Source organism: Haemaphysalis longicornis, unplaced genomic scaffold (genome assembly GCF_048455015.1).
Source record: "Haemaphysalis longicornis isolate Haplotype H1 unplaced genomic scaffold, Haemaphysalis longicornis Haplotype H1 scaffold_3, whole genome shotgun sequence".
NCBI classification, from domain to species: domain Eukaryota; kingdom Metazoa; phylum Arthropoda; class Arachnida; order Ixodida; family Ixodidae; genus Haemaphysalis; species Haemaphysalis longicornis.
In genome coordinates this window covers 220,169,125-220,183,924 of record NW_027526335.1, presented here as the reverse complement: position 1 = coordinate 220,183,924, position 14,800 = coordinate 220,169,125, and the positions used below count along the sequence as shown (strand labels likewise).

The 14,800-nt window shown below is 50.0% G+C and overlaps 1 protein-coding gene across 5 annotated transcripts in view; it reads right to left on the bottom strand.

The window, feature by feature from the left end:
* The window catches only part of LOC144175988 (uncharacterized), a 127,816-nt gene that overhangs the window by 97,706 nt on the left and 15,310 nt on the right, over positions 1 to 14,800 (bottom strand). For all 5 annotated transcript variants that reach the window (XR_013323742.1, XM_077705066.1, XM_077705063.1 and 2 more), the window contains exons 5-7: positions 10,539 to 10,919; positions 2,513 to 2,785; positions 1,216 to 1,413 (exon numbers count right to left, since the gene is read on the bottom strand). Coding sequence is in view for 4 of the 5 variants with exons in the window: in XM_077705066.1 (XP_077561192.1) it covers positions 1,216 to 1,413; positions 2,513 to 2,785; positions 10,539 to 10,919 (852 nt within the window). In the remaining variant the exon portion in view is untranslated. The remainder of the gene's footprint in view (positions 1 to 1,215; positions 1,414 to 2,512; positions 2,786 to 10,538; positions 10,920 to 14,800) is intronic.

Below are 14,800 nucleotides of genomic sequence, written 5' to 3'. Positions count from 1 at the left end.
CCTGGGCAGGCTGATGATGATGATGATGACTGTGTGATGACCATGGCCGATGATGATGATGACCCTATGTAGCGGTTTGCATGTACACAGTGGCTCACGAGTTGATTAGCAAGAAAATTTAATGCAAGCCACATTCCTGCAAATGGAGCATCCCACCAATGTTGCAGGCATGTGCGGGGGGTCCTAACATCTTCCTAAGCTGTTGTACAAGGCTGCGTACACTTAAAGGAGCCATGAAAAGAGAACACAAGTTTGATTCATTCGAAAGAGTGCCTCGTTAGAACTATACTGACACCACTTTTAATGCAAACTTCAAGGCTCAAATAAGCTACATTAGGAAAAAAGGGAATGACCATGCGACCCACCAGCTCATTTCCCGCAACAGAACCTAGGTATGATGCTCTGCAATTGGCGGAGGCCGGCAAAAGCAAATGCAAGTTAGGCAGGGCTTACCAGTTTGCATAGTGAGCTAAATGCCTGTGAAACATACTGCACATTCCTTTTATGACACTAAGAACGGTGGAGTAAATGGTTGAAGTTCCGAACAAACACGCAAACATGTACGCCAATGCGTACGAAACTACCGCCGGCCGAGCTGGACATCTCGCCGTCGCCCAGACGAATTTTTGGGTTCGAGGCTCTTTGGGGCCAACAAACCGTTCTAGCATGCAGAGCCGCGACCTTGTTTGGTATCTTAATCCCTTGACAGGAAGTTGGCGTCATATCGCCAACCAGCAAACTTAGAACAAGGACAAAGAAAAACGACAGAAAGAGCCCTTGTGTTTGTCGTCTTTCTGCCGTCCTTGTGAACCACGCTGCAAGTTTTGCCACACAGAAAGGTAGATTTCAGACGCGTGGGAGCGGGCTGCAGTTGACGTGGCCAAGTCCTTTATGAAGGGCTCAATTACAAACCACTTCGAGGGAACGGAAGACGACCTGCTGCAACATACTGAGAGCAGCGGCTCGAGCGGTGCGACACACTCAGCGGTAGTGAGAGTGACTGAGTATTAGATGAAAGCAGTGGGTCCACTGTCCGCATTTATTTTTCTTTCGGATATTCAAATAAGACATTATTTCTTGTGCCATTCTCGTCAAGATACCGCCGCGAAAAATGAAGGGGAAGGGGGGAGGGGGGGGTAATTTACGGTTTTCGAATTTAAGCACCCCCCAACTTTGGGCATCACGATCGCAGAAGACCAGTGGTGTGTCACTGACCTGCATGGTGCGCACATTGTCCCGGGGGTAGCGGTTGCGCACAAAGCGCCGGGCGGCCGCCCCCCGGCCGCTGCCCTTGCGCAGGATGTTGGGCAGCGAGTCCAGGCGGATCGTCTCGGGCGTGGGAGTCTCCAGCTCCAGGGACTCCCCGCCACACAGCTCCCCCGACTCGCCGCTGGTGGACGCAGCAGAGCCCTCCTGCAACACAGGCACACCAGCACACGTCACCCCCCTCCAACGGGCACTGTTCCGATCCTGGGTCAGCCACACCCAGCCTTCGCAGCCACATTTCCGAGGGAATGCTCATGTTCTAAATTTTCAAATATCAGCCCAATACGACACTATTAAACACTCAGGGGTGGAATGCCATGGCGTCGCCCCATCACGACCAAGGTCGTCGTTGGTGCGAACGAGCGGCCAATTAATCAATATATAAACCGGCGTCAGTGCAGAATGCATGGAAGTGCTCACTCTAACGAATTTTGTGGTGATTCTTCAGTAATTTGGCCACATATTTTAGACTCCCATATGTACCAAGACATGTCATCGCTGGAAACGCGTGGTGACAGGGTCGTTCTCTTTTCGCGTGATCTTTCGGCGTGGTGTGGAAGCGTAAAAGTTGCGCCTCCTTCCTTCCATCAGCTTTTCCAGCGGAGTGCAGAATTTATAAGCAGAAACGGCCCAAACGGAATGCTGACAGTCCGACGACCCCGTCCCAGTAGCAGACAACACTACTGTAGCAGGCGATGTGCGCGCCACTGGATATTCTGGTGGACGCCACCGAGAAGCGAGGCACCTAGGGGGGTCACGCTTGCGCGATGCGGGTGAAAATGCGATGTTTTGATTTGCAATAACTCCACTAGTACTCGTCGCTTTAACAAAATTCTTCAAGGAGGTGATTACTAGGTTACCTGGAAATGTGAACACCCATGGATCAGCAAAACCTCTTTCAGGGAACCCTTTAAACATCGGGCGTTAAGGTGGCGGCCTTGTCTTCCTGAATAGTGCAACAGGGCAGGGATGCACAGGCCAGGGATGGGGCAAGAATCTCATGAAAAGTGCTGCACTGCTGCTGTGTCTTCTGCTGTTGCACTGTCTGCAAAGGCCAAGTTGCTTGGCCAAAAGCCTACATAACGATGCGAGCCCGTCGAAGGCGAACTCAAAGTCACACAGGGAAGGCTGCATGCGGGGGCTGACAGACAGACAGAAAGATCTTCAAAACGTGTGGGCAGTCCGTGATCAACACGGTTAAGGGCAAAAACCGCTCAGACGAAGGACGCAAAGGGAGGTGGCGCACCTGCAGCTGGTGCTCGTTGAGGGCCAGCTCCTCGGAGGAGAGGGTGACGCCCGAGCGGTTGAGCACCGACCGGGGCAGCTGCAGGGGGTCCTCCTCCTCCCCGCCCCCTCCTCCCCCTCCGGCCCCCCTCCGGAACAGCTCCGAGGTGGGGCCCATGGGCTCGCCCCACGAGCGCGAGTACGTGCGCCGCTTCTGCTCCCAGTCCCACTGGCCGCCGGCACCGCCCCCCGCCTGCAGGGGAGCACCGCCCGCCGCCGCCGACCCCGCAGCACCCTGTGTGGCCAAACGGGATCACTCATTCACACTTCCCCAAAAGTAGCAGGCAAGAGGCCGGAATTGAAAATGAAAAGGAAAAATACATGGTGACCAACTTAGCAGTCTTCAGGGACTGTTGATGGTGATTGCACTGTCCCTGCTGGACACGCAGTCCTTTCGTCTCTCACGTCAGTACTGCCGCTTTGACTTCTTCATTGAAGAACTTAGCAGCACTGCCTGGCCCTTTTTGCCTTTCTTTGTCATTACAATTTATTTTTTCACAGGTTACTGGCTGCCTGGAAGCCAGGCTTCGAGCAGGTGCGGACGGTACAAAAGGGAAAAAAAAAAAAGCAAAACAGGATAGCCTACAAAATTAAACTTGCAGGAGAACAACGGGATACAAAAAATCCTGCAAGTCCATCTGGTAAGACAGGAACAACGCATCCCCTTGAGCTGCTTGCGAATCAACTGGAACAGCCATCTGCAACAGCCATCTTGCAAAGTGCAGCAGCGTCCACGTTTCTGTTGTACATGCTTCAGGATACTGGAGCACACCTGCCATTCTCTGCTCCCTTCAACAAATAGTTTAAAACCTATTTTCTTTGTTTTTTCACCAGCTGCAATGAAACTTGGCTCCCTGGTGTAGTTTGCGGTGCTAATCTCAAATATGCACTTATTTTGTTTCTGTGCCAATTAGTTTCTAGTATAATTAACATTAATTAGGGATTTTTTTGCGTAGTCAGTAGAAAAAGCCTAACTAACTGAATGTTGCATTCTGCACCCTAAAGGGACCAGAAAGCTCAAGGAACACAATGGCAGGAGTACTTTATTGATCAGGCTACAAGTAGTGATTTCATGGTGGCCAGCGCGAACGGAAACGGCACACGTAGAAGAGAATAGACAACACAGGCGCTGTGTCGTCTTCGTGTGTTGTTTCCGTCATTTGCGCTGACCACCATGAATGCTATCCAACTCGCCCATTTTGCCACCTTATTAAAGTAGTGATTTTATGGCAGTTTAAAATTTGTCGTTCGAAACTTGGCTACCATGAGATACGGGTTCGGAGCAAAAAAATTTTTTTTTGAAAATATAATAAAAATTCTGTTCGTACCATTGTATGCTTTGCACATTCTGCTCCATAATACAACAAAAATTATTGTTGTGTGTGCCCTGAGAGCTGAGATAGCTCTTCCACAAGTTTGCAGAAAGGCCACTTTTGAGAAAATGAGGAAAGAAGCAGCAGACTTGTTTTCAATGAGAACAACAAAATTGCAGTGTATTTACACTGGTATCGGGTCAGTAGCCACCAGGCACATAATCTGTTTGACTGGAGGCACTGGAGTGGCGCTTCTTGAAAGCTCGCTGCATGCTGTCAGCTGACTTATGCTTGCGTGCAGAAGCAGATTGTCGACGGCGGTCTTTTTCAGCCCCGCGGTTCGTGCTGAGAAGCCCAGGATTGAGTTCAAGTTCCTTTAGAATGGCAGCCGAGGCTCTTTCGTTGCCTGTGTTGAACTTCAACACCGCCTCAGCCACAGCAGCTTGCACGGTGAACAGCGACGCGTGCGTCTCCTTGGGTGCCAGGGCCCATATTATGGAGTGGAGGGACTCGTTCGAGTTCTGCGTTTTGCCTTGCAGGCAGCGCTGCAGGAGCTTTTCGTCCGAAAGGCACTCGTACACAGGCAGAAGAGCCTTGCACACGTGAGGTGGCAGGTCGTATCTGTGCTTTGTGCAGGGCCCTGACGTCGCCACTGTGCGATTTCAAAGCCCAGCCGTAATAGGAACTCAGCTTAGTGACAAGGTCGCCAGTTAGCCGACCCTTGCCACCGAGCCTCTCAGATTCCGAGCCCGTACCTTTTGCAAGCAGGTTGCGCAGGTTCCCATCCTCTTCTTCACATGATTGACACAGTCTTCCTTTGTAATTGGAGTAAAACCGTACACCTTGGCATCTACCAACGCCAAGTAAGTGCGGCAGTCACCGTCTGACAGAATTGTGGTGTACCTCAGGTTGTGCCGCTGCAGCGACTTCTCAAAGAGGATGAGACTGACCTCCACCTCCACCTCACCAGCCTTCTGTTCAGTGTTTTTTTGACAGACGTGATTGTCTTTCCAAGCCTGGTAAACGGGGTGCCTACCTTTGGCCCGCACTCACACCCAGCACAAAAGTTGCTCAAGATAACCAAGTCAAGAACTACAGTGGAATCTCGGTGATACGAATTCGATTGACACAAATTTCGTTGTGATACGAATTTTCAAAATTCTTCGCCGAAAATGCATTGTATGCAATGTAAAAAAATTCGGATGATCCGTACGCATTTACCGTATTTACTCGCGTAATGAACGCGCTCGCATAATGAACGCACCCTCAACTTCAGTCAGTCAAAATCAGGTTTCTTTTTCCCCCGCGTAATAAACGCAATCCCAACTTTCCAAGCCTGCAGTCCGACGAATGACCGCACTGTAGCTTTCCAACTTCACTCGCTCCAGCTGATGATGATCGCGCATGCAACCTAGAGCCATATCTTGGAGTAAAAATAAATATACTGCGGCGCGGCGTCGTGGGACAGCCAATCACGACGCTCAGTCGGCTCAGTCCGCTGAGTGGCTAGCCACGGGCGTCGGCAGGGGGGTGTAAAAGAGGCACATACCCCCCCTCAAACCAGCCCAACACAATTGCTTCGCCTCGTCACCCTCTCCATCTTCTCGCTCAATACAATGGGTTTGCCTCCCTCAACACAAAATCCTGCCGACTCCCAAACGTCTAGCCCTATACTTCTTTTTCGTGATAGCGTTGTTGCTTGTTTGCTTTTCGGTTCGTCTTGCGCTTTTAAGTCGGCGATTGGCTGAAATGTCGGTTACGTGGCCAGTTTTAAGTTAAAGGCTGTAGAGTACGCAGTTGAGCAGGGGAACCGTGCTGCCAGTAGACATTTCGGGATAGACGACGTGAAGCCTTGACAAACGAAGACGAACGCAGTTCAATAAATACGTGGTTTGCTTTCAAATTGTGTGCTCGTATATTTAATGCGAAAGTTAGGTTATCTAATGCCCCATTTTGTTTCGTTGCAGCCTTCTTTCGTCCCTCCGAGAAAGTTTCCGGAAAATTACACCGCATAATAAACGCACCCACAACCTTGCTTCTGTTTCACGTGAAAAAAGTGCGCTCATTACGCGAGTAAATACGGTATCACTCCAGTGCGTGTGATACGAACACGCGGGCCGCGAGCAGACGACTGCGGCATGGACGGGAGGCGGGAGTGTTGGTGCGGCCGTGCGGCCTTGGTTGCGCACGGGTGCAGAAGCATTAGTCCTCCCCCGCTGACGGTAATCCTCCTCGTGGGGTGTTTACAATAGCGGCAGCAGAGGTGCTGTTCCGAACGAACAGAACGTTTCGCCCTCTCGACGCCTGGTCTTTCTCAGTCCCTTCTTTTATCTCCCGCTACAATCTCTCCTCTCTGTACCTTTCGTTTCCGCTGGCTGCAGCTCGGGTGCCTCTAGCTTCCTTCCTTGCACTTTTTGAATAAACCACGGCAATCAAGGGTTCCCTCATTTCTGACAGCAAATACCTTCGCCATTTTGCCTTCTCCGCATTCCTCGCTTCCAAGGTCTATGCCCCGCGCACCGTTACCCTGTTGTCGCCTTGCCGTGTTGCCTGCGCCACTTGCGCGTCGATTATGTTCAAGTGTGAACCGCATGGAGTGTTTTCTGCTCACGCCGCGAATACCACCCGCATGCAGCGTGCGGGGCGCGGCGGCAACACGGCGGCGTCATTGGCCGCGAAGTGGTGCGGGTAGCTCGACCGACCGCTTCTGACCGCTCCTTGAGATGCCACTTAAGGCACAAATGAAGTTGCTTGTACAGTTGAACCTCGTTATAAGAGACATGGATGTAAGAGACAAATGGGTATAAGAGACACTATTCACCCACATGGTTGGCTGCCCTATCTTTCCCATTAAATTGACCTCTTTTATAACAGACATCGGATGTAGAAGATTGGTTATAAGGGACAAGTCATCCTTGAACTTTAATCAACAATCTCGCTTGTAACAGACATTTTAACTTCAGATGCAGTGCCACCAGTCACTAATTGCAGTTGCTTCCATTGTGGAAACACAGGTGGACGACAGACGCCTGCAGTCACTATTTATCATAACTTCGGCAAACACAAAGTGGTTGAGAAGCCCTGCCAATGGAAATGCAACTTACAGAAGTGGTTGAAGCTTACTGCCATCCATTGGATGGAGCGCAATCGCACATGCGGGCTCTCCCACTCACGTAGCTCCCAATCGAGAAGCATCGCAGATGTTGAATCGTGCAAGCGTAATGAATAGCCTGAGCACACAGTGGAAGAAGCTGTGCACTCTGGCTATTCATCAGGCTTGTGAACTCATCTACGATTCATCTTCCACAAACAAGGAAAGGAAAAAAAGCTTGTAGAATCTGTTGTAAAAAACAGTTATGTACAGTCATGAAGCAAACAAAGATTCAGAACTGTTTCATAAATTCGGGGACCAAACATAAATTAGAATGAATCTTTTGTTGCAACATGAGCTTTTTGAGTTCTTTTTGTTACAACATGAGTTCTTTTGAGCTTGTTTTAGTCATACGGTGCCCACATTGAACTAGGGTCTGATCAGTTAGTGAAAACATGGTTCCCTGCTTATAAGAGACATCTCATATAAGAGACAGAAACTGCTCCCCGGTACGTGTCTCTTATAAAGGGGTTCAACTGTACACTAAAGGAGCTGATAACGTGGGCGAAAACGACACTATAAAGCATTGTCCACGCGGCTAAGAAAAGCGCCAATCAAATATCGGCAACCGCGGTAAGCCTAAACATCTCCGGCAGAGCCAGTGGGCTGTCCGGAGCGCTTTCAAACTGCCGCCATGAAGAGCGTGCCTCCTTATTGGCGCAAGTCGGCAGGCTCCTCCCACTGCCGCGCGTGTCGGGCGCCATTTTCCGAGCAAGGTAGAATCTGTCGTGGGGCGAAATCGTCAATGCGGGCGTGAAAACAACGCGCGTGCAACGCCAATGCGCACGAATCGCATGCGGTTGGTGCGTGCACGTCGCGTCGACGATGAGCATGCGTTCTTTTGACTCCCGCGTTAATGATTCGGGCTGGCACCCTGGCGCCAGCCTCTGCCTCGGTTGCCGCAAACGGCAGTGGGAGGAGCCACACCACTTGCGCCAATGGGGAGACATGTGCCTCATGGCGGCAATTTCAAAGCGCTCGCAGCAGCTGGCTGGGCCACCTCCGTGGCGGTATTTGGTGCGAATGGCATTTTATAGCGCAGTTTTCTCTCACACTGTGAGCTCCTTTCCCGCATGAGCAATTTAGTTAACACCTTGAGCTGCGTTTTAACAATATGTTACAAGCGGTCGCTGAAGCTACTTGCACCTCTTCATGGCAAGAGCCGACACCATGTTGCCGCCACCAGTCACATGCGCGGCACTATTCCACTTTTTCTCGTTTTCTGATGATACGAATTTTCGGGTGATACGAATATTTTTGCCGCCACTTGAGATTCAAATGACTGGGATTCCACTGTAATCCCGTAAAGAGTTCGATAACCACGCCGACGCCGATGTGAGGCGAGTGGCCTCGCGTCATCCATGACCTGTCGTGCGTAACAGAAATGTTACCGGGGTTCCCCAGTTGCAGGTCATCGTCGTCGTACAGCTTTCTCACTGACCACGCACTTGTGGCCATCATGTTGTCGACAGCACGAGTCGCAGCGGGCGCAAGCTTCTCCTTCACGTAGCCTTGCCACGTTTTGGTGTGCAGCCCGCGGTAAGAAATGTTCATTGTAGCGAACACATCGTTCAGTGCGGTTTAACGATTTCCTGTCGTCTGCATCGCTCACGCGGCGAGAACGTTCACGATAAACGGATTCACCTTCTTATCACTCTTCACGTGAGGAGAGCTCCACTCTGAGGCAATATCACCGCACGTCGCACACGCGATTACCATCTTTATGGAAAGGCCGTATGCCCGCTCGCCTGTTCTAAATGTTATGCTGTCACCGCAAACTCTGCACTTCACAGCTGACAGCAACATGTTGACGCAGTCCAAACTTGCAATCACGAAGCTGCTCCCGTCAGGTGGGCCGAGAGGAGCGTCGTCGGCGCTAGTGACCAAGTTCGATTTCCGCTCAGTTGCAGGAGTTGAAGAGAGCGCTTTCAACTGTTCTCGGGCAAATACCTCTCTCTGCAGCACATCTTTGGGTTGCAGCATCACTGTGTCGCGTCGAATACGGCCGCTTTCCGATGCATTTCCGCTGGCTGGTGGAGCCGTTAGGCCTACCTCGTCAGCGATAGCTTCTGCGCAGCTCGGCGCAGGCAGCGCGTCAGGCCCAGCGCTTTCCTCTGCAACTGCAGGGCACTTTTGGAAGTTGTACACTGACCGCTTCCTTTTTTTTCTGAACTTGTGCCTCGTAGCAAACTTTCGCTCGGCGTTTGGCATCGCTCTTGGCTTGTTGTGCGAACTCGATAAGCAAGATGGAGCCACCTCGGACGCGCTCACTACCACAGCAGACGACGCACGTACCAGGCTCTACCAATCAGGAAGCAGCATTTGGTTACGTGCCTTCGTTCAGCGAATAGGATTGCCAGTTGCGGGGTTCTTTTGGTGCCGTTTTTTTATTTAACCAATGGCTGCACGGAGGCATTTGGGGCAAGAAAATAAAGAAGAAAAGGCGCTCTTTCAAACGGTACCGATGTTGCCGCGATCCGCCATGCTGGTCAACCGCCACACGAAGTGAAAAAAGCAGCGTTTTCGCACCGGCTTCAATGAAAATTCGGCTCCCACGCGCATTATAAATCAATATCACATTGTAAATACTGGTTCACGAGGCACGGAATTTCGAACACAAGTAGAATAACAGCTGCAGAATCCGAAAATCGACTTTCTCGCGATTTTTCGCCCGCTCAGACCCGTGTCCCCCCCTTGAGGACAGGGATCGTGATTCTACTCCTCCAGAGGTGGAACATGCCACCCTGTCCACCTAACACGGTCCCCATTCACAAACATGGCCCCAGCTGATCATTCCGCTCCCGACATAGGTGAGCAGCGATTGGCCAAGGTTACAACAAAGCTCACAGTGCATTCTGATGTACCCAAACATGCATCACGTACTTCCAGCCTTCGTGAGAAAATTTTCTAAGGCGTGCCAAAGGTTTCTCGGCTACAAAGAATTCCAAGCAAAAGCTGAATGTTTACCTGTAACCAAAATATGTTACGACAGTAAGAAAAAAAGGTGTTTTGTCCCAGCTTTTTGTTATTAAATGTGTCAACTTTGCTTTGGAGGTAAGCTTGTTACTTTGATTTTTTGTGGCCCATGAACTTTTGGCATGGCTTGGAAAAACCACATGCAGCTTCGATGTATGCGGTCAGCCATTTTTCAATTTCTCAAGGAGAAAAAAGAAACAACATCGAACAATTATGCAGTGAAAACAACATCCAAGGTCCTTGTATTTTTCGTTTATGTAAATTCCACGTTGTCACTTACTATTCTTTCTCACTTTGTTTTTTTTTTTTTTTTTTTTGCTTTTTTCCTCCTTGAAAGTAATGATTCACAGCTCCTGTGGTTTGTGGTTCTTTACTTTGTCCTGTCTTTTGCACTGTTTTCCTTCGTAGTACAACGTACCAACTGGCCCTTCAGCAAATCCTCCTTTCGTGTTTTCCCTTTCTCTCTTTCATTTCATCAATGGCCCCACACACGCACAATCGTCGTCTGCCACTGCAACAAGGGGTCAGAAACAAGGAGAAGGTCTCACCGCTGCAGAGGGCGGCAGTCCGCCGGATGCCTGGGTCCTGTTCCCAGCGGCCGCTCCCCGGCCCGGGTACGGCCCCGGGGCACGACCGGCCATGGCTGCCCGCTTGGCGGCCGAGGGCCCTCCCCCTGCGGCGGCTGCTGCCGCGGCCGCCGCTGCGGCCCGGCCCCTGGCGCGGCCCCTGCCCAGGCTGCGGGCGGAGGGGCCGTCCTCGGGGCACCTGCGGCGGTAGGGCAGGGGCTTGCGGGGGGTGCCCTCGAAGGTGGAGTGCATGAGGGAGCGCCGCGTCGGGTGCACCTCCACCACGTGCACGTGCAGCGCGCTGCTCTTGCTCAGGAACTGCGCCTCGCAGTAGGGGCACTGGTCCAGCCCCGAACCGTTCACCTGCACACCAGGGCAAGAGTCGCTTTGGGTAACTGTCATGGCGGCCATCCGGCATGGGAGCAGTCTGTCTGGGATTTATAAGTGCGGAGCACTTCAAGGGACCAGCTTTTCACCATAGCTCATCTGGGGCCATGGCACTGAGCCACCGTGAGAACGCGTGACGCAAAACTCCGAAACAGAGGTTTAGATCACGGTTGGGATCGAACCTGGGCCCCTCACGTTAACAAAGCCAATGTCAACATCACTGGGCCAGACAGGCACACACTGCTGCATGCAAAGTCTTTGAGCTGTGCCATTGCCCCGGAGGCTGCCATTGCTGGGCTGCAAATACCGTATTTATTCGAATCTAGGCCGGCCCAAATTCTAAGCCGACCCCCGAAAGTCCGAAGCCACGAAAAAAAAAAAAACCTTACCTCGAATGTAGGCCGAACAAAAAGGCGAGGTCAGCGTTCACAAAAAGAAAACATGTTTATTGAACATGAAGATGCGGTGCTGAAACTCAATCAGTTTCTCTTCAAAATCACCGGGCAACTTCTGGGCGATTGAGGTTCGACGATGGAGGCTAAAGCCGAAGCCCTTCATGAATTTCTGTAGCCAGCCCCGACTGGCTTTGAAGTGTGCCCGCGATAAGCCTCGTTCCCTTGAAAGCTCCCTTGCTTTTGCCTGGAGGACTTCCGTCGTTACTGGAAGGGCAGCTGCTCACTGCGTCCGAACGAAGTCAGCCAATGCCATCTCCATTTCGCGGTGACGGCCTTCTCGTGGTCTGCTGAATGCCATCCTCGTGGCGGCGCACGCAAATATCCTCTCTCGTTGCGTCCTCCAACGATGGACATTTTTTTCATCCACGCTGAAGTCCCGCCCGGCTTGAACGTTCGACGACAACTCCGCGGCTAGAACAACTTTTCTTTTAAAAGCGGCACCGCTTGTTTGGTGCCATTGCGCTGTCAAAACCAAACGCCACACCACACACAGGCCACTATCCGCACAGTTCAAAATGGCAGCATCGCCCTCAGCTATGGCCCCTTAAAGGGACACTGAAGTGATTTGTAAACAATGCGGGATTACGAGCGCAAATTGTAGTCCGGAGTCCCTAGGCCCTGTTTCGACCACTCTGGGTGCGTTTACGCGAATTTATTTAGTAGAAAAATCAATTCGAAAATGCTGTCCTCCTCTCTGCACTCTCGCCCATTTTCTTTGGCGTTTTTGTGTGACGTCAGCAGGAGAGGAGCTGGCAATTGACTGCGCTACTGCACGGCTCGCCGACCTTCCACGACCGAGTCAGTCGGCCCAACGTTTAGTCCGCCGGCCGCCGACGGGTCATGGCAATTCGCTTGATCAGTTGCAACTAAGCCACAACACGTTTGTGAATGGAAGAATGTGCCTTTCTTTACTTCGTTAGTTTGTACTCTGTATCTAGCTCCAAGTCAAGGTCGCTTCACACAAGCGCTGCACAAGCGCACATGCGACGCTTCGCTGACTGGTACGCCAGTAGGAAAATATAAGGCCTCTTGAAGGGGTAGAAGAGTCAGCGAAGTCAATATAGGTACTAAGGAAATAAAATCAACTGATATTTTTACCATACAGCGTAAACAAGGGTGCGGGAAGCACTTTTTTTGCGCTGGGCGAACAAGCACAGCGGTCAGCAGCACGACTACGCATCTACGAACGCTTTTCAGTCTAAGAAATGCAATTGCTAGACTTGAGCTATTGTGGAAACTCGGGGGACGTGTACTGCATGAGCGCAATACAACAAATAGTCACCTAAGCTGCTTAAAATACTAAAACTAAATAAAAGTGCAAACTGATTATACATTATATACCTTATATTTCCGTATTAGCTGCGCTCTCGCCCGTGGCCATGTGGTCTGGATCGCTAGGAATATCATCGTGTATGTTTTGCCTGTCACAAGTTCGAATCCCCGCAAGTATAAGCTTTTTTTTTTTTTTTTTTTTTTTTTCCAAGGTAACTTTTTCGTTTTTCGCCGATGTTTTCTATACTGAGTTCACCTTTTTTTGTGCCGCACCGTTCACTGCTCCACGAACTAGTCCGCAGAACTCGCGCAGCCTGGCACTGGCGCGCTAGCGAGTTCTCGTTGGCGTGCTGTTACCATAAGCACCAACTGCTTGCGGGCGGTGGGCACAGGCCAGAATCAACAGACCCTTGGCCTCGTGCGCACACGCTTTTTACGATGCAGGGATGAGTGAGGCAAGCTCCAAATAGGGGGGAAAAGCGCATGCATTTGTGCGTTTGCGGGGACGCGGGGGGCGTTCTTGCACAGCGTAGGCCTCGGCTAGTGAATGCTACGATTCAAGCCGCCCTGGGATGCTTATCTTATGCACTTTACAGCCGACAACATGGCAGAAGCGCGGTACTACGATTACTGGGATATTGAGAATGCCCATCCAACGACGCCATCGGATGTCAAACATGTTGGTTTACAGAACCGAAACCGAAACTTGTTTGATTGCTAACCTTGGGCATCGTCTAATCAAGGTGCCCCCTCCTCCCAACGTCACAACTTAGTTGGCGCGGTCGCCGCAAACCGCGCATGGTAGTTTTTCTTCTTTCGCGCTTCATAAAATAATTAGCGATTTGTCAACCGGATAAACGATGAAAAGTGTGCTAATTTGAGCCAATCTACGCAGTGCAAGCAAAAACGGGAGCTTGACCAATTCACTTCAGTGTCTTAAGGGGGAACGTGGCTTTCAAAATCAACTTTTTTATTTCTGAGTGGATTTTGATGAAAATTGGCACAGCAACTGGAAATGCTTCTGTGATAACACTATAAAAATTTCAAGATAATATTTTGATAACTTTTTTATTTATTAAATTTTCTTTCTGTTCCGCTTGTACCGAGCTTGAGCGACTTATAAAACACGATAGAAAACTTGTTCGAAGTGCTTTGCATTCCCAAATGAATGGGCGAGGTCGTGACAGTTTTAGAATTTTTTTTTTACAAAGCAATATTTTTTAGTTTTCATTTTTTTAGAGGTTAATGTGCAACAGGCATGTCGACTGTGAACGACTATTTGAATAAAAAAGTCACAAAAAACAAATCTGGATAACCAAAAGTGTCACGACCTGAACTGTTCATCAAGGAATGTAATGCAAGAAACGGAATCAAAATAGACCCAGTGGTCACGAAGAAATCCCTGGTACAAGCGACATAGGTGGCAAAAAAAACTGTTTTGAGAAAACGTCTTCCGAAGTTGCAACATAGGTTTCACTTATCAAAAGTCGCCACGGTTGCAGCCTTTCATGTCCTTTTGAACATGGGGCTTCTGGAAGGCCTTGCCTTGAAATTGGAGTGCCTTTTACAGCCTTTCTCTTTCCAGAAAACATCATTTTCAGCTCCTCCGTGAAGAGTACATACCCCCTTTGCAAACCAAATGGAGGGGAAGATGGGTTTCAATGGGCTTTCAATGCAAAGTAGGTTAGCTGGTTGGCTGTATCGCACTGGACAACCTCCTTTTGCAGTGTTGTCACCATGGCACCAAGTTTAGCATTTTTTTTTACTTAAACGAACATTTTTGGCTTTTTTTATGTTTTATCTTGCCTGGCACAGCAACTTAGTACTCATACGTGCAGGTGTTCATTGCCAAAAGTTTGCATACCACAAGGATGAAAATGAGCTACTTTGAAGCTTGGTAGAGTATTCTGCACAACTCCCAACTTCAATGCAAGAGCATATTTTTTTTACTACTTTTGACATTCAAGGCATCCAATATTTCTCGCAGCACAGCCAGTATGCCCTAAGCAATGGTATCAATAATTTCCCTAAAAAAATTACTGTTAAATGCTGCCACAGTAACGTACATTTTTAACGCAGAGAGCATATTTTTATTCCTATATTACTAACTCAAACCTGTTTTCATGAAAA